The sequence below is a fragment of the Pelodiscus sinensis genome, chromosome 2 (genome assembly GCF_049634645.1).
Source record: "Pelodiscus sinensis isolate JC-2024 chromosome 2, ASM4963464v1, whole genome shotgun sequence".
NCBI classification, from domain to species: domain Eukaryota; kingdom Metazoa; phylum Chordata; order Testudines; family Trionychidae; genus Pelodiscus; species Pelodiscus sinensis.
Window position 1 is genome coordinate 166,858,613 of NC_134712.1, and position 22,714 is coordinate 166,881,326.

Genomic DNA, 22,714 nt, shown 5'->3' on the forward strand with positions numbered 1-22,714 from the left:
TTTCTGAGGGCACAATGATGCAAGCATAATGTTGTATTAATACTTTTCTTAGACAATCCTCCATGCATATCCCTTACATTACATCACAAGCCTATGTAACCCACAATCTGTCATACTACAGTTCGTTATTTATTTACACTGCAGAAAACGGACAATGAAGGAAAAGACGAATGTGTCTAAATCAGTGATTCTCAACCTTACTGCAGCCTGCACCCCTTTTCTCAAAATATGTTCTCACACCCCTTATTAAAAATTGTTGAAATAGGTCAGTTCTTTAAATCTAAGATATATCATAAATATCTGGCATGTCTTGCACCCCCAGAACGGGCATCTTGCACCCCCAGGTTAAGAACCGCTGGTCTAAATCATCTGGAGTTCTGCTCATGCATAGAGAGCAGAAGGGGACATAAGTATCGGAAAATATCCAGAAAAGAGAATGTTGGTGTTTCTTTATCCACTTTAGTGTGCATATTTATCACCAAATATATTCACCATATCTACAATTATCCTAAATTAAATGTACTAGAACTATACTGTAATTCTACTTTTCTTTATTAGATTATTTCAGGAGGAAAAGTTATTTCGGCGGGTCCATTTATCTGGATTTTTTTTTTAAGAAAGGTGGAATTGTGAGGAGTTCGCAGTGTGCTGTACACTTCAGATCATAACAAATGTAAATGCTATAAATGAAACAAATTGAAACTAGAAGCTATACAGATCTCTATTTCATTAGATGTCACAGACCAATGTAACAGTTAAAAACACAGGAAATCAACCAAAAATCTGTACTTCCAAAATAATTTTTAGGAACTAAGCATATTTAACATAACCTGTGCCAGACAGAAGGTTTGATTTTACAGAACCCCTGCCAGAATGGGTATAGGTCAAAAGAGAAGAAAACTAGGGGGAAAATATCATTGTACTGTACTGTACAGCATTTCCAACGGACACTAAAATTATTACATAAAATGCACTTATTCATATAAGTACGCTGCAGTTCTAGCACATATAAAATTAAGGAAAATACTTATTATACCTGTAAGCTTGTATTGTGTTTCCTCCCCCATATTTTTTTCTGCTTGTTTCTGACCTTGGAAATGTAAGAAATCTTCTGGAAGACTTTAGAAACTGGCCTACACTAAAATAAAAGATGTATTTTGCAAAAAATATTGACTAAAATGTTTTAGAACTCAAGCATAAACACCACAAGCAGTTTTTTAAAACTAACTGGTAGAGCTAAAACTGCCAATTAAGGACGTTAAGGAGTGGGTATTTAGCTATTCATGTAGTCGATACAAACTGTATCGACTACACGATTAGTTAATACAGGGAGGCACTCTGCAGAGCCACAGTAGAGATAGCTCCCAAAGCTGGCTCAAGCTGGGACTGAGCAGTCCCGGCTTGTGCCGGCTCTGGAACACTACAACTTTGCATTATAAATGTAAAAGCCACCCAGCTCTTACTATATTTAAAAAGGCAGAGCACAGAGGGGTTAGCAAAATCCCTTGTCCGAGACCGGTCAGGTCCCGAAGGTGCCAGTCCAGACAGGTCCAACCTGTAGTTAAGTACTAGTCTAAAGTTCCAAAAAGCATAGTCACCATGAAGTTTTCAAATATTTCAATTAGGAGTGTCATTTCTTTCCTGAAACATTTATATTGGTACAACCCATGTAGTGACCAACCATACAAATACTTTGTCTTGCCCTAGCTTATTTTCCATCCCATATGGAAAAGGATTTAATGTCATGAGCTAGGGATGTAACAGTATAGCGGTTTAAATGGATAACCAAGAAGCATGAGTTGACTGCCACCTCGCGCTGCTGCTTCTGATACAGAGGCAGCAGAGGAGGGTGGCGGGGGGAGCCGTAATGCACACAGAGCCACCTGCTGCCCTCCAGGAAGCAGACCAGCAGGTGGGAAATAGCTTTTAAGCTGGCTCCCAGACTATCCCCTTGGAGCCAGCTGCTGCCCCGCGCTGCTGCCTCTTATACAGAGGCAGCAGCATACACTGCGTCCCGGAGAGTTGGCTGCTACCCAGGCTGCAGGTCCATGTGCTCCTGGCCCCACTGCAGCAGATCACTGCCCCCACTAGAGCCGGCTGGCATTCTGGTTGCCCTGCCACTGGCTCAGCCAGACTCCCGTGACAGGACTATCTGCCACTGGCCTCCCTGCAGCCAGCCTGGGTTCCCGGCCCCCACAGAGCTCCTGCCTCTGGCCCTCCAGCGAGTCTCTCTGAGGGTATGTCTACACTACCACCCTAGTTTGAACTACGGTTGTAATGCAGGCAACCGGAGTTGCAAATGAAGCCCGGGATTTGAATTTCCCGGGCTTCATTTGCATAAAGCTGGGCGCCGCCATTTTTAAATGTCCGCTAGTCTGGCACGGACTAGGTAGTTCGAACTAGGCTTCCTAGGTTTCATGAGGAGTAACGGTAGTTCGGACTAGGAAGCCTAGTCCTAACTACCTAGTCCGTGCCGTGTGTAGCCGCGCGGCACGGAATCTGCACTAGCGGACATTTAAAAAAGGCGGCACCCGGCTTTATGCAAATGAAGCCCGGGAAATTCAAATCCCGGGCTTCATTTGCAACTCCGGTTGCCTACATTACCACCCCAGTTCGAACTAGGATGGTAGTGTAAACATACCCTGATGGAGCAACATCTGTGGTCCTGACAGACGATAGGTATTGCTGGACCAGGGAGTCCCAGCTGAGAGAGGTTCAACCTGTAGTGCAATTAAAATGGTATAACAGTTGTCTTTAGACAAGGCTTTTGTCTTGATAGATTTAATGGGATATCACAGAGATGTTTGTGAGCTAGAACATCTAGATCAGAGGCGGGCAAAATCCGACCTGCCAAACCACTGAATCTGGCCCACAGCCCAGCAGAAGCCGCAGCCATGCTCCCTGCCTGCCCCTGCAAGCTTCTCAGAGAAGGTACTGCAGTGGCCACATGTTTCTCTGAACGTCACAAAAGCCAGGCGAGAGGGAAGAGGCGGCTTTGCATGCTATCCCTGCTGCCAGCACAATCTTGCATCTCCCATTTCCTGGAAACCAGACAATGGATATTGCCTGTTTGCAGAACAAGTAGGGCAAAAAATCTCTCTCCAACCTTCTCCTGGTCTCTCAGCGTTCAGAGCAGCACATGGTCTGCACAGTTTGTTCGAATGGTGTGCAGGGGCATGAAAGACATGGAGCCTAGCTAAGCGACCTGCTGGGCTGCTAGCTGGGAGCTGCCCAGTTAAGCACCTCCTGGCCAGAGGCAACCTCTGGACCCCCTTCCCCTGCCTTACCCCCACCCACTTTAACCCAAACTCTTTGCACCCCTGCTCCCCTCACAAACCCTGTATGCCAATCTCTTGCCCCCAATCACATCCCAAATCCCTGCATCACTGCCCCAGGCCTCAGGATGTTAAAATTAAACAACTAATTGAATAGTTGATAGAATTTCCATCGACTATTCGATCAGTCAATAAGGGCGCTTCCGCTTTAAAATGTAGCAAGAGCCACCCAGAAGTGCCACATGGCATTCAGCCTTTGAAATGTACAAGAGCCCCGGCAGAGGCTCTTATGCATTTCAAATATTGAAACACATGGAGCTCAAGGCCAGCAAAGAGTCTCCCACTGGCCCCAGGCAGCACTTCTGCTTTTGAAATATACAAGAGCCCCAGTGGGGACTCTTGTATGTTTCAAAGTTGGAACATCACTGCTGCCCCCCTACCTCCTCCCACGGAGCTGGAGAGAACCGGCTTTTAAGCCAGAACCTCCTGCTCTTCCACCCCCCTTGCTGCCTCTGATACAGTTTGCAAGGAGGGGAGGGGAGCAACTAATCGACTATTGTGTCGACTAGTCACTTACATCCCTACCCAGGTTATTATCCATTCCCAGACCCTGCACTCCCTCTTCCATCCCTCCTCCAGGTCACAACCACCTCCCAGACCCTGCATTTCCTCTTGCACCCCTGCACCAGGTCATATTCCCCTCCCAGACACTGCACCCCCCTCCTATACACCCTTCCTCCAGGTCAGAACCCTCTCCTTCACCCATACTCCCCTCCCTGACCCCATCAGTACCCCAGCCCCCTTCCCCAGTCAACAACCCCCTCCTTCACCCAGACTCAGACCCCACACCTTCTCCATTAATATCATGCAAGAGTGCGTTCCTTGACCACTTATCAAAATGTTGGAGCAGCCTTCCCATCAAAAATTATTGTCCATCCCTTATCTAAATGAATGGGACACATGCTGAATCTTTGAGAAAACCTTATTTTACCCCAAGTATAGTCATTCAAGTTTCATAGGTGCTAATCAACAAACAGTTTGACTAAAATACTCTTCCTCTTTCAAACACTTAACTTCTACTCTTTTGACTAGTAGTTTCATCATTTCCTTAATTCACAAGTCATGACAGACTAACAGCCTAGAGCTGACTTGAATTCCTAACAATAAAAAGACTAGCAGGAAAGGGGAAAGAAACATAAACCCTTTTTGATATCCCAAAGCAAAGAAAGATGGGCACAAGAACAATTTTCTCTCTTTACACATTACCTTTCGGGAACAAAAGCCTGCTCTCATATGAGTATGCAGAACTCCATTTTTCCAACTGAGGGAAGAATTTGGTCCCAAATATAGAGACTACATCAGTTTAAAAAAGATCATGTCACAAAGTTTTTAAAATGGCCTCACACACGATGTACACTCATTAGCCAGATAAAGTGTTGTTCTGAAACCACCATTCTGATAAACATCAATTTTGTGTACTTTATAATAGGGATGTTATGTAGTCAACTACGTGATTAACCAATAAGCCTGGGCTTATTGGTTAATCCTACTGACTACACGCACCACCCCAAATGCCTCTATCATTTAGGGCCCCCTGAGGACAAGGGATGCTGCCACTCCATGCTGTTTCCTCTGTATCAGAGGCAGCAGCATGGGGGGCAGGAGGCTCCCCAGGAGTGAGGCCAGGAGTGTGCTAACTGCTGGTCTTGCCCCCAGGGACTACTGAATAATTATGTAACCACTACATTTTGATGTGGTTACATGATTATTAAATTGATATCTAACATCCCTACTGTAAAAGTTAGTAGACATCATGACAGACACCTGACTTTTTAGTCTCCCCAGTGCTTATATCAAAGTCTGATCAATTCTTCAAAGACTATTTCCAGTAGAAAATATATACTGCGTAAATACTGATGCATTTTAAAACCATCTTTGGTTCAGTGTGAAGGGATTAAGAGGTAGTACAAGACTAAAGTATCACATTCAGTCATCCACAACTGAATGAAGTTGCCACAACACTAGCTAATGTTCTTCCATGATTATGGCCAGAAGCTGACATACAGGCAGTCCCCGACTTATGTCGGATCCGCGCTTACGAACGGGGCTCTCTCGCCCCGGAGGTCAAGGTAGCTCCGGTGCCCGTGGTCTGCTGGAGACCGTCTCCAGCAGACCAGGGGCACCGGGCGGGTTCCCGCGCTTCTGAGGCTTTGCTCTGGCAAAGCCTCAGAAGCGCGGGAACCCGCCCGCTGCTGCCACTTGAGTCCCGGTGCCTGTGGTCTGCTGGGGACCATCCCCAGCAGACCACAGGCACCGGGACTGAAGCCGCAGCCACGGGGGGGGAGGGAAGGGTCCCGCGCCTCTGAGACTTTGCCAGAGCAAAGCCTCAGAGGCACGGCACCCCGCTGCCGCTGCTGCTCTGCTCCCCGTGTCCCTGGTCTGCTGGGGGGGGGGCGGATAGTGTGCCCCCCCCCAGCAGACCAGGCTTTTGTTTTGGACCCTGGAGCAGAGCAGCTGGGGCGCTGCGGATTGGTCCTGCAGCACCCGCTCTGGGCACTACTGGACCAACCCAGCAGCACGCCAGCTGCTCTGCCCCAGGCGTCCCCAAGTCAGCCGCTGCTGAAACTGACCAGCACTGGCTACAGGAAGCCCAAGGCAGAGTTGCTCTGCCCCAGGCTTCCTCGAATCAGCGCTCATCAGTTTCAGCAGCAGCTGACTTGGGGAAGCTTGGGGTTCTTAAGTTGAATCTGTATGTAAGTCAGAACTGGCGGTCAGTTTCAGCAGCCTGTACTTTGTTTTGGTGTTTGTCCATACACAGGCACCTTTTGTCATACTTACTTATCAAATAGTTCCACAGATGCCCCTAACAAAGGCACCCTGCATTGCTATAGCACAGCCGCACTTGACACCTTATTATCAGCATTTATAAAACACTGTTTTGAAACATCACAAAAGTTCATAAAACTCTTCTGAAGTAGAGTAGGACTACAAGCCCATTTTTACAGAGGTAGGAAAATAGACAAGCAGCTAGGGAAAGCAGAAAAAAGGGAGACAAAAGGGAAAAACACAAAAGATAGCAAATAAGATTTTTTTTAAAATAGAGGAAGTAGTAATAGCAGAGATCTTTCTCCAAAACAATCAAATCCAGCATGCTTTTGTGCAATGCTTTGACCAATAAGAGTACAGGCAGTCCCCGGGTTACGTACAAGTTAGGGAATGTAGGTTTGTTCTTAAGTTGAATCTGTATGTAAGTCGGAACTGGCGTCAGCCGCTGCTGAAACTGATCAGTTTCAACCGCGGCTGAATCTGGACGCCAGTTCTGACTTACATACAGATTCAACTTAAGAAACCCAGGCGTCCCCAAGTCAGCTGCTGCTGAAACTGATCAGCAGCTGATTCCAGGAAGCCTGGGGCAGAGCAACTCTGCCTCGGGCTTCCTGTAGTCAGCTGCTGGTCAGTTTCAGCAGCGGCTGACTTGGGGACGCCTGGGGCAGAGCACCTGGGGTGCTTCTGGGTTGCTCCAGTAGCGCGGCTCCTCGGCACTACTGGAGCAACCCAGCAGCACCCCAGCTGCTCTGCCCCAGGCATCCCCAAGTCAGCCACTGCTGAAACTGACCAGCAGCGGCTGAATCAGGACTCCTGGGGCAGAGCAGCTGGGGTGCTGCCGGGTTGGTCCGGAGCAGCGCTGCGGGACCAACCCGGCAGCCCCCAGCTGCTCTACCCCAGGGGTAGGCAAGAAAAGCCTGGTCTGCTGGGGGGGGCACTAGCTGCACCCCCCCCCCCCCCGCCAGCAGACCAGGGAGACTGGGGTGGGGACGCCCAAGTCCTCCACGACTTTGCTCCGTCTGCCTGATCTGCTAACCTGGGAGACACAGAGCAAAGCCCCAGAGCACGCGGGCAGCGGGACAGTCCAGGCGCGCCGCACTGTCCCACTGCTGGCGTGCTCCGAGGCTTTGCTCCCCATCTCCCTGGTCTGCTGGTCAGACCAGGGAGACGGGGAGCAAAGCCTTGGAGCACGCCCGAAGCGGGACAGCCCGGGCATGCTTGAGCTGTCCCCCTGCGGGCGTGCTCCACGGCTTTGCTCCCCGTCTCCCTGGTCTGCAGACCAGGGAGACGCGGAGCAGCTTTTCTCGCCCCGGAGTATACGGTCGGCGGCACCGCGAGGTCCCACAGTCCGTGTCCTCTGGGGTGAGAAAAGCCGCGTTCGTAACTGCGGATCCGACATAAGTAGGATCCGCGTAAGTCGGGGACTGCCTGTATAGTGCTTTACTCTATCTGCTTAAGTATGATATGACACAACTTTTGCTTAACTTCTTAAATTATTCAAAGCAAATTGGTTGTCACTATCTCTGGAGAGCTTTCACAACAGACTACTATTTTGGACACACTGGATTTATCAGATGCATACCTCAAAACTTCTTCAAAGATTCTAATATACCTTCAATGTTAATTATACAGACTGAACCTCTCTAATCTAGCACCTTTGGGACCTGACTGGAGCAGAATCTGAAAATTTGCTAAACCATTAGAGGTTGATATTATCTAGCAGCATTATCAACACTTCCACTGCTTACTGAGCTATTAAAAGACATTTAGGGGTAAATTAGAGCTAAATAACAGCACAGAACACTGAGAGTCAGGACTGGTGGCTGTAAACAAACTTTATGGGACCATGGGAAACTTGGCCATACCCATGATAAACATCCAGATAACAAAAATAATGCCAGACCACGGATGTTACCAGACTACAGAGGGTCAACCTGTAAAAGTTGCATATTTAAGAATTAATGCAAACAAGTTAATGTAACCTTACAGTTGAAAAATCAAGCACAATGAGGTCAGAAAATTGCAAAAATTAGTTTATAATAGAAACGTAAAACGTAATGGGTGAGGCTTACCGGTTCCAGTTAAACAAAAAGTGGGCTGCCAAGCATCGGAACCAGCCCATGGCCACTTCACCAGGACCATTAGGCACAGAGCACCTCACGCTGCTTTAAAACAGCTGGCTGCTCTCTGCTCTGGATGCTGGAAAGGGAGGGGGAGACTTCACATGCTGCCCCCGTGCCTACAGCAAAATCTCTCAGCTCTCAATCGCCAGTTTCCAGCCAGTAGGAGCTGAGAAATTTTGCTGGGGGCAGGGGCAGCATGTGAAGCCTGCCTTCCTCACTCCTTCCTCCTACACTCGGAGCAGAGCCACATGGAGCAACCAGCAGACCAGCTTGGGACTACAGCAGACAAGCAGGGAAGTGAGCATGCCTCAGGTTCCTGCAGGGCTGCTGGCTGGAGCTGTCGAGGCAAGCACCTCCCAGCCAGAGCCTGCCTCTGTCACCCCCTGATCCTCTCCCCTCAATTACCTGCCCCAGGCCACCACCCCCTCCTGCCCACTTCTCCCTCCCTCTTCCATGTCACAACTCCCTCTCAGACCCCGCACCTCCTCCTAGTGCCCCTGCCCTAGGCCAGAATCCCCTCCTTCACCCAAACTCTCTCTCAGACCCCACTCCCCCTCCTGCAGTCCAGTCCCCTACCCCAAGTTCCGTTCTGTACCCACACTCCATTCCAGACCCCACACCCCCTCCATAGAAGTGTGGCCCCTGACCACTTTAATGAGTGCCCCCCTCATTAAAAATTATTGCCCACCCCTGGGTTAACTAGTAAGGGCTGGAGCAGGGCCCTCCCCCCCACCCTTAGGTTACATGCTGGATCTCCTGGAATGGGCTGCAAAGCCTCCTCCTCAGCAGCAGGGCCATCCTCTACCAGCTCTGCAGTATAAAGCTTATTTAAGGATTTTTAGCGGTTACAGAGTTACATTATAAACTAGGCATGTAAAAATGTAACATTAATTGCTACATTGTATAACCTGAATATTTTAAAGGTACAGAATAAAAAAACAGCAATACATTAAGTAGCAATTAGGGATGTTAGTGTGTATTTGAATAGTCGTGTAACAGCATCAAGTTTGAGTGGTTACATGACTATTCAATAGTCCCCAGGAGCAGGGCCAACAACCAGTGTGCTCTGGGCCCCATTCCCAGGGAGACCTCTGCCACTCTGCACTGCAGCTTCTCTCTCTCTAAAAACCAGCTTCCCACACAGAGTAGCCATGTTAGGTATCAGGTAATTCAATAGTCGAGTAACCACATGGATTCTTATCAATTACTTGACTACTCTACAGTCCCCGGGAGAGGAACTGGCAGCCAGTGTGCTCCAGTCCTACTCCCAGTGAGTCCCCAGCCTGAATCAAAGGCAGCAGTGAGGGGGAACCAATTTAAAAAACAGATCCCCATGCAGACTAGCCACCTGCCACCCCACACTGCTACCTCTGATACAGAGGCTGGCCTGGCAGCAGAGAGGCACCACAGACAGAGGCTTCTCCAGCAACAGCTCCTATCTGGGGGGGTATGAGCTTCCTGCACACAGAGGATACTTTGCCTCCTACGGATCAGCCTCTGTCCGTGGCAAGCTTGGGCCCACCCCAGACAGGTCTGCTTCACTGCAGCCTCCCCTGGCCCTCCCCCCCCCCACGCTGCCTCTGATAAAGGCAGCAATGTGAGGGGGGAAACAGGCAGCACGAGCTCCTGCCTAACCTATGCACCCACTGCCTATGTAGGAGGTAGCAAGCGGGGGTGAGGGGGACAGGCTGGTCCATAGAGCTGGCACACACAGACAGCTTAAAAGCCATCTCCCCTCACGCTCTGTACTACTACCTCTCCATCAGAGGCAGCAGCACGAGGCGCACCGACTCCCACCTTCCCCCACTTGCTGCTTCTTATCCCGGGAAGGAATGCATGTAGTCAACAGAATTAACTGGTAAACTTAGGGTTGACATCCCTAGTAGCAATAACCTCACATCTGTAAAAAGTGAAAAATTTATAGCAGGAAGTCTTAAATTTAGAAATTTCTTGACTGGAGTATTTGACTTTTTTGTTGCATCACACTTTTCCACCTCACCCCCCTTTAATTGTTAAAAAGAGGATTAAGTGCTTTAGAAGCATATCACTATTGTTAATACATGAGTAACACAAAAAAGAAAATTTAAACTGATGAGCAAAAATGCTAGCTTTTTGTGTTCATAACCTTTGAAAACATTTACAAGGTTTTGTTTAACCCTGAACAGTTTGTCCTTTTACTTAAACATTCAAGAGAAAGCCAAATTTGAAGTGCTGATTTTCAGCTGAGTTATGCAAGAGCAAACATTTTAATTCTGAAATTATCAGGATTTTTTCCCAGTGTTTGCAGAGTTGAAGAGTATCAGAATTAATTTTCCCCAATTTCTTCATAAAATATTCACCTTTAGGCCAAAATGCAATAGTACACAGACCATAACAAGAAAAATATTTTTGAGAAAGTTATGAGTAACCAAAACAAAGGGAGAAGTTTAAAAAGGAATGTGAAGCTCAACTATAAAATACTATAATGGTATACCAGAACCATACGCTCCCTGTATACGTAATTATCTGTTGTTATTTAAAATATTGGAAAAGGCAGAACCCTAAATTTAATCAATTATCTCCCAAGACACTATATACCTATGTAATTGACTCATTTTTAAACCACCTGTGACAGGATATTTTGGTGAATTACAATTTTAGCTTAAATTCTCTGTGCATTAATATTCAAAATTCATCCTCCTTACCCTTGACAGGACAAACTGTATCCCATGCGATTTATACTGTTAATCAAGCTTTAGTCCAGTTTTCAGTTAAACATCTACATTTGCATAGCAGACAAGTTAATCAAGAAAATAGCTATTTAGTAGTGTTATTTGAGCAAGTGCCTCATGTCTTAATTTTATTCAGTTATTCAAATTCTGTACCTTCAGTATTTTGAAGCCATTTAACAAATCTAAACAAGTCTGGAATATAGGGTAACTTTGAAATTTAGTAATTTTATTTTTCTTCCTAATTTAATGTTACAGCTGATGTGTCCTCAATAGAGAATCCTTGCTTATGGAATTATTTACTAACAGACATCAGACTGACCTCAGGGCTACTTTTACAATGCTTTGCAAAAATCCTTCCCATAAAAACCTAAGATAAGGAAAAAGAAGAAGAGAGAGCCACTGAACAAAACAGGTAAAATCCAAAAATTCACTACAAGTAACTAGGGATGTAAATAGTTAACCACTATGCATCACCATTACCAAGTGACACTTAGAGATAACCATGAGCCTGAGACAGGCAGAGGGCTGCTCTAGCCCACCTGGGCCCACAACACAGCACTCTATCCCAACCCCACCTGAGCTTATTTGAGTTTTGTTAGTCAAGTCACTGGAACTGTTGTGTCCCTGGACCTCACTAGTTTGTTCTCCATCCCCAGTTCAGTTATCTAGCTGAAAAAAGTACCTCATCTTTTTTTCAAGCCTTGAAAACCAAACTACCTAACGTATGTTCACCTTATCTTCATTTTCACCCACCCTGGAAACCAAAATTGGTAGTCAGTTAACAATGTAGCATTGCTACAAGCACATTCTGTGCAGTTCCAGGGCATTACTATTAATGAACAGACCTCGAGACAGAGAAAAGTAAGCTTACTACCTTAACACCTAACCATGAAGCTTTGTATCACACAGATCAAGGTGGTAGATCCCCTAAGAAGCTGGTGCCCTCATGAAATCATTTACTTGTCCATGCAATTATGGCCAAAGCTGTGAAGCAAAACCTTTCAATTCATTTAGCACAGCAACATTAATTTATGCAACAGACTAAAATACGCACAATGTTAACTGATTGAAAATTCATAGAATAACCTTCAATTTTATTCATGTAATTCCAAAAATGCCCCTCAAAATGAAAACATAAGTTAGTGCATGCTATTTATATTTGGCTATAAATATAAATTATAAATATAATATAAAGTATAACTATAAATGAAAACTGCCCAGTATTTTGATACGTCCACAACAAGCAAACCTTCAAAAACAATGGAAGTTTTCTTCACTAGGGAGGCAATAATATAAACATTTACATGGTTAACCAATACGCACAAGTTTATCAGTTACGATAATGGTTACAGGCCAGCTCCCGGCCCTGCTCCCAGGGAGCTGGCTGCCGCCTCACGCTATTGCCTCTATATCAAGAGGTGGCAGAGCAGGGTTGGCAGTACATGCCACGAGTCAGCTTGAAAGCCAACTCCTGGTGAGCATCAGCTCCCGGTGAGTCAGCTTGCCACCCCTGCACTGCTGCCTAAGGATGTTAAAATGCGGTTAGTTGACTAGTCCACCTGGGCTCTTGTACATTTCAAAGGAGGAATGAGGAAGTCCGCATACAGTCCAGGGCCAGCAGGAAGTCCGGCTGACTCTGGGCTGCACGCGGGTGCCTGCTTTGAAATGCACAAGAGTCCCCAGCAGGGATTGCCGCTGCATGCCACTAGGAGCCCCTGGACTCCCCCACTGACCCCAGGTTCCACTGCCCCTTCGAAATGCTAGAAGCGGCATTTTAAAGGGGCAGCCACCGTACAGCTGATACACGGATCAGCTATTGGCGGCTGCCCCTTTAAAACACCGCCTCTGACATTTCAAAGGAGCAGTGCCATGGAGTCCGAGGTCAGCTGGGGACTCCCAGCTGATCCCGGGCTCAGCTGGGGACTTCCCAACTGATCCTGGGTTCTAGGGAAATGCCACACAGAACCAAGGATCAGCTGGAGAGCCCAGTCGACTAGTCAAAAGACTATCTGATAAGCAAATGCTTATCGGACAGTCAACTAGTCTTTAACATCCCTACTGTTGCCTTTATACTGAAGAGCCTGCAACATGGGACGGCAGCTGAGCTCCCTGGGAGTGGGGCCAACAGGCGGGAGCTGATACATGCCAGGAGCCGGCTTAAATGCCAGCTTCCAGCATGCATCAACTCCCAGGCAGCCAGCTGCTGCCCCATGCTGCGCACTCCCCAGGAGTGGAGCTGGCAGCCAGAAGTCTTTGAACTTTTGGGGAAATCCAATTAAAATGATTACCTAATTAACTGCTTTTTAACATCCCTAACTCTTCACTCTTTTCTCATGAAGCAAATGAGATGACAAACAAACTATATCCAGAATCCCAGAGATTTGTGAAGCAGGATGAACTGGAAAACACGCCAAGGTGTATTCTCAAAACTATCAATGCACTGGAGTGAATGGATCTTGATTTCTATATTTCAGTGAGATTAACTTCCATAGTCCCCTTTGAAGCCCAGTCCTAAACAACAACTGCTTTACAAACGTCAAAATGAAGACAGCTTTTATAACCTCCCTGTCAATACTGTGGCCTGTTCTGCCATTTGTTGGCCCAACTGCTCCAGCAAGCAACTTAAACAGCTATCTATCCCCTTGACCAAGACAATAAAACAGACTTTGTCCACACAAGGAAGGTGCAATTTTAAATTAAGTTACACTGGTGTAAAACTTTATATGGCTATTTCCATTTAGCTGATTAGAAATCAGTTTAAATTAAATTGAAATAAGTCACTCAAACTAAAATAAAGATGCCTGAACAGGGGCTTAAAGTTTAAAATGGTTCAATATTTTCTTTTGGGTAAGGCCCAAACTGAAATCTCTATTCGATGTGAGAGAAACAGCCTCCCCAGGCTGGCCATCACTAATTCTTGCACCTATCCTCAATATGAAGGATGGATTTAAGAACAGAATCATGGAAAATCCACTATACTTTTTCCCAGCAATAGGCAAAGAAAATGAAGCATTTTAAATGCATTTAAATGGGGTAAAACAGGATTTGTCAAGGCCAGAGAGGAGGCTGCAATAGCAAAGACATCGGTAATGTGGGCTTGAACATGAGTTTTAGTAATGGTAACAAAAAGGAGAAGCCAGATATCACAGATGCGACACAGAGAGAAATTGGAAGATTTAGACATGCCCTACATGTGACATTTTAGAGAGGGATGAATTGAAAAGAATGTTCTAATTGCATACCTATTGTGTTAAAGGCAAAGAACTCCCAGTAAAGAAAATGAGTATTTTGGGTAAGTTTTCAATTACAATAGGAACTGATGGAAAAGCAGACAGGTCTAGTTGACTCAAGTATACCTAAATATGCCCCTTTATCATCACAGCATATGAGCACTGCATAAACATTAATGAAAGTATCTTCATATCCACTTCAGAAAGTATCATTCCCTTTTTACAGACAAGAACCAGTCAAAAAGAGTGTAAGAGATGCAGCCAAAGTCAACTGTAGAGCCTAGAATGAAATCTAGACCTCCTAGATCTAAAGCCCTAATTGGAAGGCCACCCTTTTCTCCCTCAATGCCTCTATAAATCAAGCCTCCCAGTGGTTGCTCCAACTCTCCAAGCAAGTCAGAACAAAGACATCTTCCAGACATATCTTTGCTGTGCAGTCTGTTACTGTATACAATCAGAAATCACAGATGAACTGGAGAAAAAGCCAAAGGTAAATCCTAAAAAACAAGCCATCAGATTTGCAAATTCAGAAAAGGTTTGGACATTTATATGACAAATTAGGTAATATTTTAAATTTAAGGGATAGAAATGTTCATGTTTTAAACCAAAAGTCTACTATGTTCCATTACTGTCCACTACAAAGATTCTTGCACCTTCTTCTAAAGCAGTGGTCCTCAACCAGAGATCCGGGGCCCACTGAGGGATGGAGGCACCATCAGGTTTCAGCAAGTCCACCAAAAAGGGCCAGCATTACACTTGCTGAGGCCCAGGCCAGCAAGTTGGAGCCCAATCCCTTGAGGATGAAATCAAAGCCTGAGCAACTTAGCTTTCTAGGCTCCCTGTGGCATGGGGACCCAGATTACTACCCTGCTTCCTACCCCCTAGTACCAGTCAACTTTTATATGCAGAAAAACAGATGTTGTGGAACAGACAGGCTGTAGATTTTTGTTGGGGGATGCCTCGGGGGGGGGGGGGGGGGGGGAGAGAACCCCTGCTCTAAAGTAAGTCTTCCTGGCAAAGGTGTAAATCAGGATACTGGGCTTTATGGAATTACTGGCCAGGTATGGCACTTCCTTAGTTGAAACCTCATGGCATATTACACTTCGTTACTGGAATATCCAAGAATTTTATTCAGTGCACACCATCAGCTCATAATTCAGTTGTTTTCTTAAAATTATAACAATTTCTTTAACCAATTTATAACACATTCTAACTTAATATTTTTTATCCTAACGATAGTCCTTGTTCCGATTATGAATACTTTTTCCTGTTTTGAAACATTCTGAAGTTTACTAAGATGTTTCACAACAACTGCAACTTCAAATACATCTTTCTTTTTTTTCAAAACCACCTTGATTTTATCCCCCAACATATCACAGGATATAAATCATTTTAATCAACCACTTGAATGTCTCATGCCCATGCAGAAAGTATATCTTATTGACAAGCCTCAGCAGAATGCCAAGATGGGCAAAGGGTTAACTGACACAGAATCATCAGAGGGAGCATGATTTCCCCTCCATGGAGTCTACAGGATATGACTTTTAAAACAGAGTTAGCACCAGGTAAAAAACTTAAATATAAGAATACCTTTACACATAAGTTTGTAACAAATTTAAGATAAAAGAACCTCATGATAGTCTTGGATCAATACTTGATTTATTACAAAAATAGATCTTTTGGAAGTACGCACAGCTAAATATACACCCCTCCTACAAATCCAATTAATTAAAAACTTTTTTTATATATAAAAACATTACTTCTGCAACACATAACCAAAAGGTAGAGAGTGGCCGAATACTGTCAGGTAGAGTTATGAAAGTCATTTTTTCCAGCGTATACAAAAAACAAATCTCAGCCATCAGATAAGCATATACATTATACAGGGTAAGACCCTGACTCTGCCAAAACAGAAACACAACTTTTTGCACTATAAGCTCCCACTGATGTCAATGAAACAACATGTACTGCATAAAGCTAAGCATATTGGTAAATCATTTCTGAATAAGGATCTAAACAGAATATTAATTACTCAGTGAAACATACATAATTCCTTTGTATAATTTAAAATTGCCTCTTTCTACAAAAACAATTAGTTTCTACTAACAGTTTACACAAGTACAAACACTAAAGGCTCTGTTGTTTATTCAATTTCATTTTTAAACTCATTTTTTTTTAAGAAAAACTCATATAGAAAAGAATTTAATATTTCTTTCCATGGTTCTGAGGGAAATCTGATGACTACAACATTTTAGCAAGAATTTAACAGAAAGTACTTTACAGGTCTTACTCTCAGTGTGGGATAGTGACTTCCCACTTCAGATAACATTATATGAGAAATTCATAACTGCTCCCCTTACAATATCACCTCACAATATCACCTCGCTTCTCTACTATAGAAAAAGAGTTGATGGGATAAGTTAACTCTGGATGTAAGGCAGGAAGTGATCTTATTAATTAGTCTCTCTTCCTCCATCCCCTCAAAAGTATGTGAGGACAGAAAACTTTTTTTTTAATTAGATGTACAGCTCCCTGCTTCCCCACCCAAATTATTCAACGCAGAGCCTCCTGATCTACATCTGTAGAGAATATAACCCCTTCCCACCCCCAACACTCTTCTCCAAAGATACTCAGCATCGTGACTTCCCAACAACTCACCTGATATTGGGACTGTAGGGGCTCCGAGAGCGACGCCAGTTACTGCTGTAGGGACTGGGCGACACATCCCCGCCGCGTTCGTACGAGCTGTGCCGGCTGTAGCTAGGGGATCGGCGGCGGCTGTAGGGGCTGAGGGAGGAGCGGCCGCCGATCGGGCTGGGCGACTTGCGGCTCCTCTGGCTCTGGGAGGCTCTGTGCAACGGGGGGCTGTCGTCCCGGCCGGGGCTGGGGGACGATCGCTGCCGCCTGTAGGCCCTAGGCTCGGCCTTATCCTCCCGATAAGCCTTCGGCGGGTCCTTGTAGGCCGAAGGCGGCTCCTTGGCCGCTTTAGTCCGGCTCTTGTGCGTTTTGCCCTCCCGCTCCTTCCTGCCACTGCCGGGGGAGGCGGCCGGGCCCTTCCTGCGGCCGTCGCTGCCGCCGCCACTGCTGCTCTTAGGGCCCTCCCGGTCCTGGCCCCCGGTGTGATTGTGGCGGCTGCGGGACTTGGAGGAGGAAGAGGAGGCCTCGGCTCCCCCCCTGGCCACCGCCGCCCCCTCCTGCTGCTTCTCCTCCCCCCGCCTGCGGTGCTCCCGGTGCCGCTCTCTGGAGCGGCCGCTGCTGCCGCGATGTTCCCGGCGCGGTCGGCTGCTCCGCTCCGACTCCCCCCGGGGGCGTTGGCTCCCCCCGCCGGAGGAGGAGGCCGGGCTCCCCCCACCGCTCCCCGCCCCGCCGGGTCCGGCCGCTCCGCTTCCCACCAGCCCCTCGGACTGGGAACTCACGTCGTCGTACTCCTCCACCAGAGTGCTCAGCCCTCCGCTACCGCGCCGCTTCTCCGGATCCTGGGCGCCGCCGCCGCCGCCCCCTGCGCCTCCCCCGCGGCCCCGCCGCCGCTTGTGCCGGGACCCCGAGCGCCGCTTGCCCCGGGGCCGCTTCCGCTCCCCCCCGTCCCCGCAGCAGGAGGAGGCGCTGGTGGCCGCCAGGAACAGCAGAGACTGCGGCGGCAGCGGCGGCTGCAGGAGCGGCGGCTGCAGGAGCGGGAACAGCAGCGGGTGAGGAGCCGGCGGCGGCGGAGCGGGAGGCTGCGGCTGGGCCGCGAAGCGCTTCCGTCTCCGATGATGCAGCCGCTTCTTGTCCGCCGGCGCCTCCACCGCTGCCGAGCCGCCCCAGCCCCGGCTTCCCCCGCTCCCTCCTCCGCCTCCAGCTGGCGCCGCGTCCGAGGTGCTCGGCATCGAGATCACTCAAGGCCGGGGACGAGGACGCGGCCTGCGAATCCGCCGCCGCCGCCTTCAGGGCGCTGCCGGCGCCATGGAGACACCGCACCGCGCACAGACAGACCCCGGCCCCACAGCCCGCCCCACAGGCCGCGCCTCACATCGGGCCGCGCGCCCCCCGCAGCAGCAGCGGGGGGAATGGGGGGGGCTCAGTCTCCAACGGGCCCCGCCTCCCGCTGTCCCCGCCACACGGAAGAGTCTCACGGCGGCGGCCTCCTCACTCCATCCCGGCCCACGCCTCCTCCTGCTCCGGCGGCTGCTCTCCGCTCTCGGCCCTCCCCGGCTCCCCCTTGAGTCCCAGGGTCAACGTCGCGCTGTAGGGGTCCAAGCGAGGCGCGCTCCCGCCGCTCGATCCCGGCGCCTTCAGTCCCTCGCAGCCGGGCAGCGATCGAGCGGCCTCCGCGCGGTGCGACTGACACACACACACAGGGGACACGGCACGACGCGCTCTGCGCACGCGCGTAGGCGGGTGGGGAGGGGAGGGGGGGGAGAAAGGGAAGGAGATAGTCTTTCTAGCGCGAGCCTTCTTCCCGACGCCGGCCGGGAGACTTTCGACAATCACGCGAGAGGACTCCCATGAACGTCACGACCGGAAGGCTTCATGCGTAGCTTCCGGATAGGTCTAGAACCGCAAATCCGCGTTCAACGCAGGGAAGGCGGCAGCAGTTTCCGGCTTGTCAGGTGAAAGGTCACGCTAGAGTTTCCTGTTGGGGCCGGGTGTTGCTAGGAGGATTCGCTTCTCCCCTCCACCCCCCCGCCATTGGTTCCTGCTGCAGGCCCGAGCCTGTGTCGTCCATCCCGGCTTACAGGGGGTAGGGCCGGCGCTCGTTACCCGGCAACCCCACGTGCCTGAACGGCCGGGGATGCTAAGGCGGGGGACGTTGTGCCGGGCGCTGGGCGGTGTCCTCGAGCCCAGAGCTGAGCCGAGCGGCCCGAGAGCGTCCCGCGCTAACAGCTCTGCCCCAGGCCCGCTGGCTGCCTCCTGCGCAGTTCCCTGCCCGCTCAACCTGCGAGCCAGCACAGCGCCCGGCTGAGTTCTTTCACCCAGTAGGATACGATTTCTCACTGGCATGGGCAGGGAGATGCCCCCTAACAGAGGGGACATTGAATTATCCGTGTGGAGGTACTCATTTACATTTTCAGTACAAACACCAACTCCTAAGGTTTTTCCAGCTCTGGTAACTTCGTCATGATTGTTGCAGTACCTGGGGGTTGTCTTGAGCGCCAGTTGTTCAGGGCCTCTGCAGGGATGTGAAGGGTTGACTGGTGGGGTTGGAGCAACTTGCCACCTGCTGTGGGGCCACGGGGGGGGGGGGAGCACTACAGACAGGGGCTGTTCCAGGGTCCTGCAGAGTTACTTCTGTCCACCACGGGCCCAGGAGCCCCAGAGACTGCTCGGATCAGGGTGCCCTAAGCCCCCATATGCCTCTCTTCATGTTGCCTTCCAGAGCTCTTTATTCACACCTCTGATCTTACTCACATTCCAGTTATATTTTTAGTTGTCCCCTCGCCTACCTCCACCCCCCCATATTTAGTTGTCTTCAGAATTTATGGTTTCTCCCCTTCTTTGGGGAACCACGCTCCCTCCTTGGAATTCAGTCAGGCTCTTCTATGTCTCTTCTTGTTTAGTAAGTTATATTGAGATAGAACATAGATAAAACATGTTGGCTGTGTCTACATTGGCACCCCTTTCCGGAAAAGGGATGCTAATGAGACACTTCGGAATTGCAAATTCCGCGGGGGATTTAAATATCCCCCGCGGCATTTGCATTCACATGGCTGCCGCTTTTTTCCGGCTCGGGGTTATGCCGGAGAAAAGCGCCAGTCTAGACATGATTTTCCAGAAAATAAACTTGAAAGTAGGAATAAGGGATCTTCCGGAAAAGGGTTTATTTTTCAGAAAATCGCGTCTAGACTGGCGCTTTTCTCCGGCATAACCCCGAGCCGGAAAAATTTGCAATTCCGAAATGTCTCATTAGCATCCCTTTTCCGGAAAGGGGTGCCAATGTAGACAGCCATTCTGTTTAGTGATGTTAAAGGTTAACTGGGTAATGCTTATCTGTTCCAGATAACTGGTAATGGGAGGGAGGGAGTGTGGGGCAGTTCCTGCTATGGGAAAGAGGCTACTCTGTGGACAGGGGCTGCTATCATCCTGAGCAGCCTCTGTCCACATTGGGAGCCCAGGCCTGCTGCAACCAGTGGCTGTACTGGGACCTGCCATGGACAGTGGCTGCTTTGTCGGAGGGTTGGGAGCTGGTGGCAGTCCCAGCCCCCCTCCCCCGTGGGGTGGGGGTGGGAGCCCCATGGGCTGAAGGCTGCTCCAGCTGGATTTAGAGCAGTCCCCAGCCCAGGATCCCATTTTTAGTCAGTTAACTGGTTAAATACTAGGTAAATCTAACCTTTAACCGTTAACTGATTAACTGAGAACAGATAGAGCCAGAATTAGGGATCTTATAATCAGTTCTGAAGCAGAAGAACTATTGTGGCTACTGCTATAGCAAACGAGCCATGCTCAACCAGCCAAATAGCCACATTGTTCAAGACAACTAGCCTCACTTAGCCAGCCAAATAGCCACATGGCTAGAGTGTTGGACACCATGCCTTTAACACATGCTATGTCAATTTACAGCCCTAATTAATGTTTCATAACTGTATATGAGTCCATGACCCCATTCAGTCTTGTTTATCAAGTCTAGATGCTATCTTTAGAGGATCATAGCTAGTATTGTACTTCACCCCATTTTTTCTGATTAATGTTCAGTAGTGGAATGGGTCCAATTAGCAGAGGCATTAATCAGAAATGCCATCACATCAAATAATCTAGAGATTCATTCTTTGAGTCTTATGTCATTTCTTGACCTCTCTTCAGAGAGGTCATGTTGTAGTTCAGGTAGCCAGTTCTGCTCTCCTCTTAGCCATAGAGGTTTTTGGTTCATTAGAAACTTAGTAAATTAAATGCCAGAGTAAAATTTTAAGGCATAAGTAAACACATGACCATATATCTGGAAAGTGCTCTGACTGATTTTACAAAATAAATAGCAGCAGAGAGCCCTGTGTATTGAGAACTGCGGCCTGCACCTAAATCTTTCTTGTATTTATAATTTATTTTTACCTGTTCATTTTTGCAAGCTAGTACAGTAGGTGGGAATCCTGGCCAATGTAACTGTATTTTCGCTATTGTTATATTCTATCATCTCTCGTTGCCCAGCTCCCCTCTGAAGGTTGTCTTGATTTCAGATTGAGGTACTAAATAGGGAAGTTGGTTGCCTCTCTTTTTTGGGTACTACAGGAGAACAGTTTAGAATACAGGCAGTCCCCGGGTTATGTACAAGATAGGGACTGTAGGTTTGTTCTTAAGTTGAATCTGTATGTAAGTCGGAACTGGCGTCCAGATTCAGCCGCTGCTGAAACTGACCGCCAGTTCTGACTTACATACAGATTCAACTTAAGAACCCCAAGCTTCCCCAAGTCAGCTGCTGCTGAAACTGATCAGCGGCTGATTCCAGGAAGCCTGGGGCAGAGCACCTCTGCCTTGGGCTTCCTGTAGTCAGCGCTGGTCAGTTTCAGCAGCGGCTGACTTGGGGACGCCTGGGGCAGAGCAGCTGGGGTGCTGCTGGGTTGCTCCAGTAGCACCGCTCCTCGGCGCTACTGGACCAACCCAGCAGCACCCAAGCTGCTCTGCCCCAGGCGTCCTGATTCAGCCACTGCTGAAACTGACCAGCAGCGGCTGAATCAGGACCTGGGGCAGAGCAGCTGGGGTGCTGCCGGGTTGGTCCAGTAGTGCCCAGAGCGGCGCTGCAGGACCAATCAGCAGCGCCCCAGCTGCTCTGCCCCAGGGTCCAAAACAAAAGCCTGGTCTGCTGGGGAGGGGGGGCACACTAGCTGCGCCCACTCCCCCCCCCCCCAAGCAGACCAGGGACACGGGGAGCAGAGCCGCAGCGGCAGCGGGGTGCCGCGCCTCTGAGGCTTTGCTCTGGCAAAGTCTCAGAGGCGCGGGACCCCGCCGCGGCTGCGGCTTCAGTCCCGGTGCCTGTGGTCTGCTGGGGACAGTCCCCAGCAGACCACAGGCACCGGGACTGAAGCGGCTGCAGCGGCGGGTTCCCGCGCTGTGCCCCTGGTCTGCTGGAGACGGTCTCCAGCAGACCAGGGGCACCGGAGCATCTTATGAACGGGGCTTTCTCGCCCCGGAGCTCGCAGGTAGCAATCCGCCACCTCGACCTCCGGGGCGAGAAAGCCCCGTTCGTAAGTGCCGCAATGTCGATCCGCGTAAGTCGGGGACTGCCTGTACACAAAACAGAAGGTCTATGTATACACTCGCGGCTTCTTGCACAAGAACATCTTGCGCAAGGGTTCTTGTGCAAGAAGTCCTGCGCAAGAAAACATCCGCACGCTGTGCTTTTGCACAAGAGCTTCCATGGCAGTGTGGACGCTCTCTTGTGCAAGAAAGCTCCGATGGCCATTTTAGCCATAGGGATTTCTTGTGCAAGAAATCCCTGCCGAGTGTCCATACTGCCCTCTTGCACAGGAGCTCCTGCACAAGAGGGCTTACACCTGTTAAAAAAGAGCGTAGCTCTTGCGCAAGAAGCCCTCTCTTACCACGCCATACTGTAAATTTCCTTGCGCAAGAGCAGGCGGGCAGTG

The 22,714-nt window shown here is 48.8% G+C and overlaps 1 protein-coding gene across 2 annotated transcripts in view; it reads right to left on the minus strand.

Annotated features, from left to right (window-relative positions):
* Positions 1-18,637, minus strand: part of CDK13 (cyclin dependent kinase 13) — a 76,121-nt gene extending 57,484 nt beyond the window's left edge. The window contains exon 1 of one of the 2 annotated variants that reach the window (XM_075921730.1): positions 16,824-18,637. In XM_075921730.1, the coding sequence (XP_075777845.1) occupies positions 16,824-18,031 (1,208 nt within the window). In that variant the 5' untranslated portion in view covers positions 18,032-18,637. The remainder of the gene's footprint in view (positions 1-16,823) is intronic. The other variant, XM_075921731.1, reaches the window with a different exon arrangement.
* Positions 18,638-22,714: the final 4,077 nt, after the last annotated feature.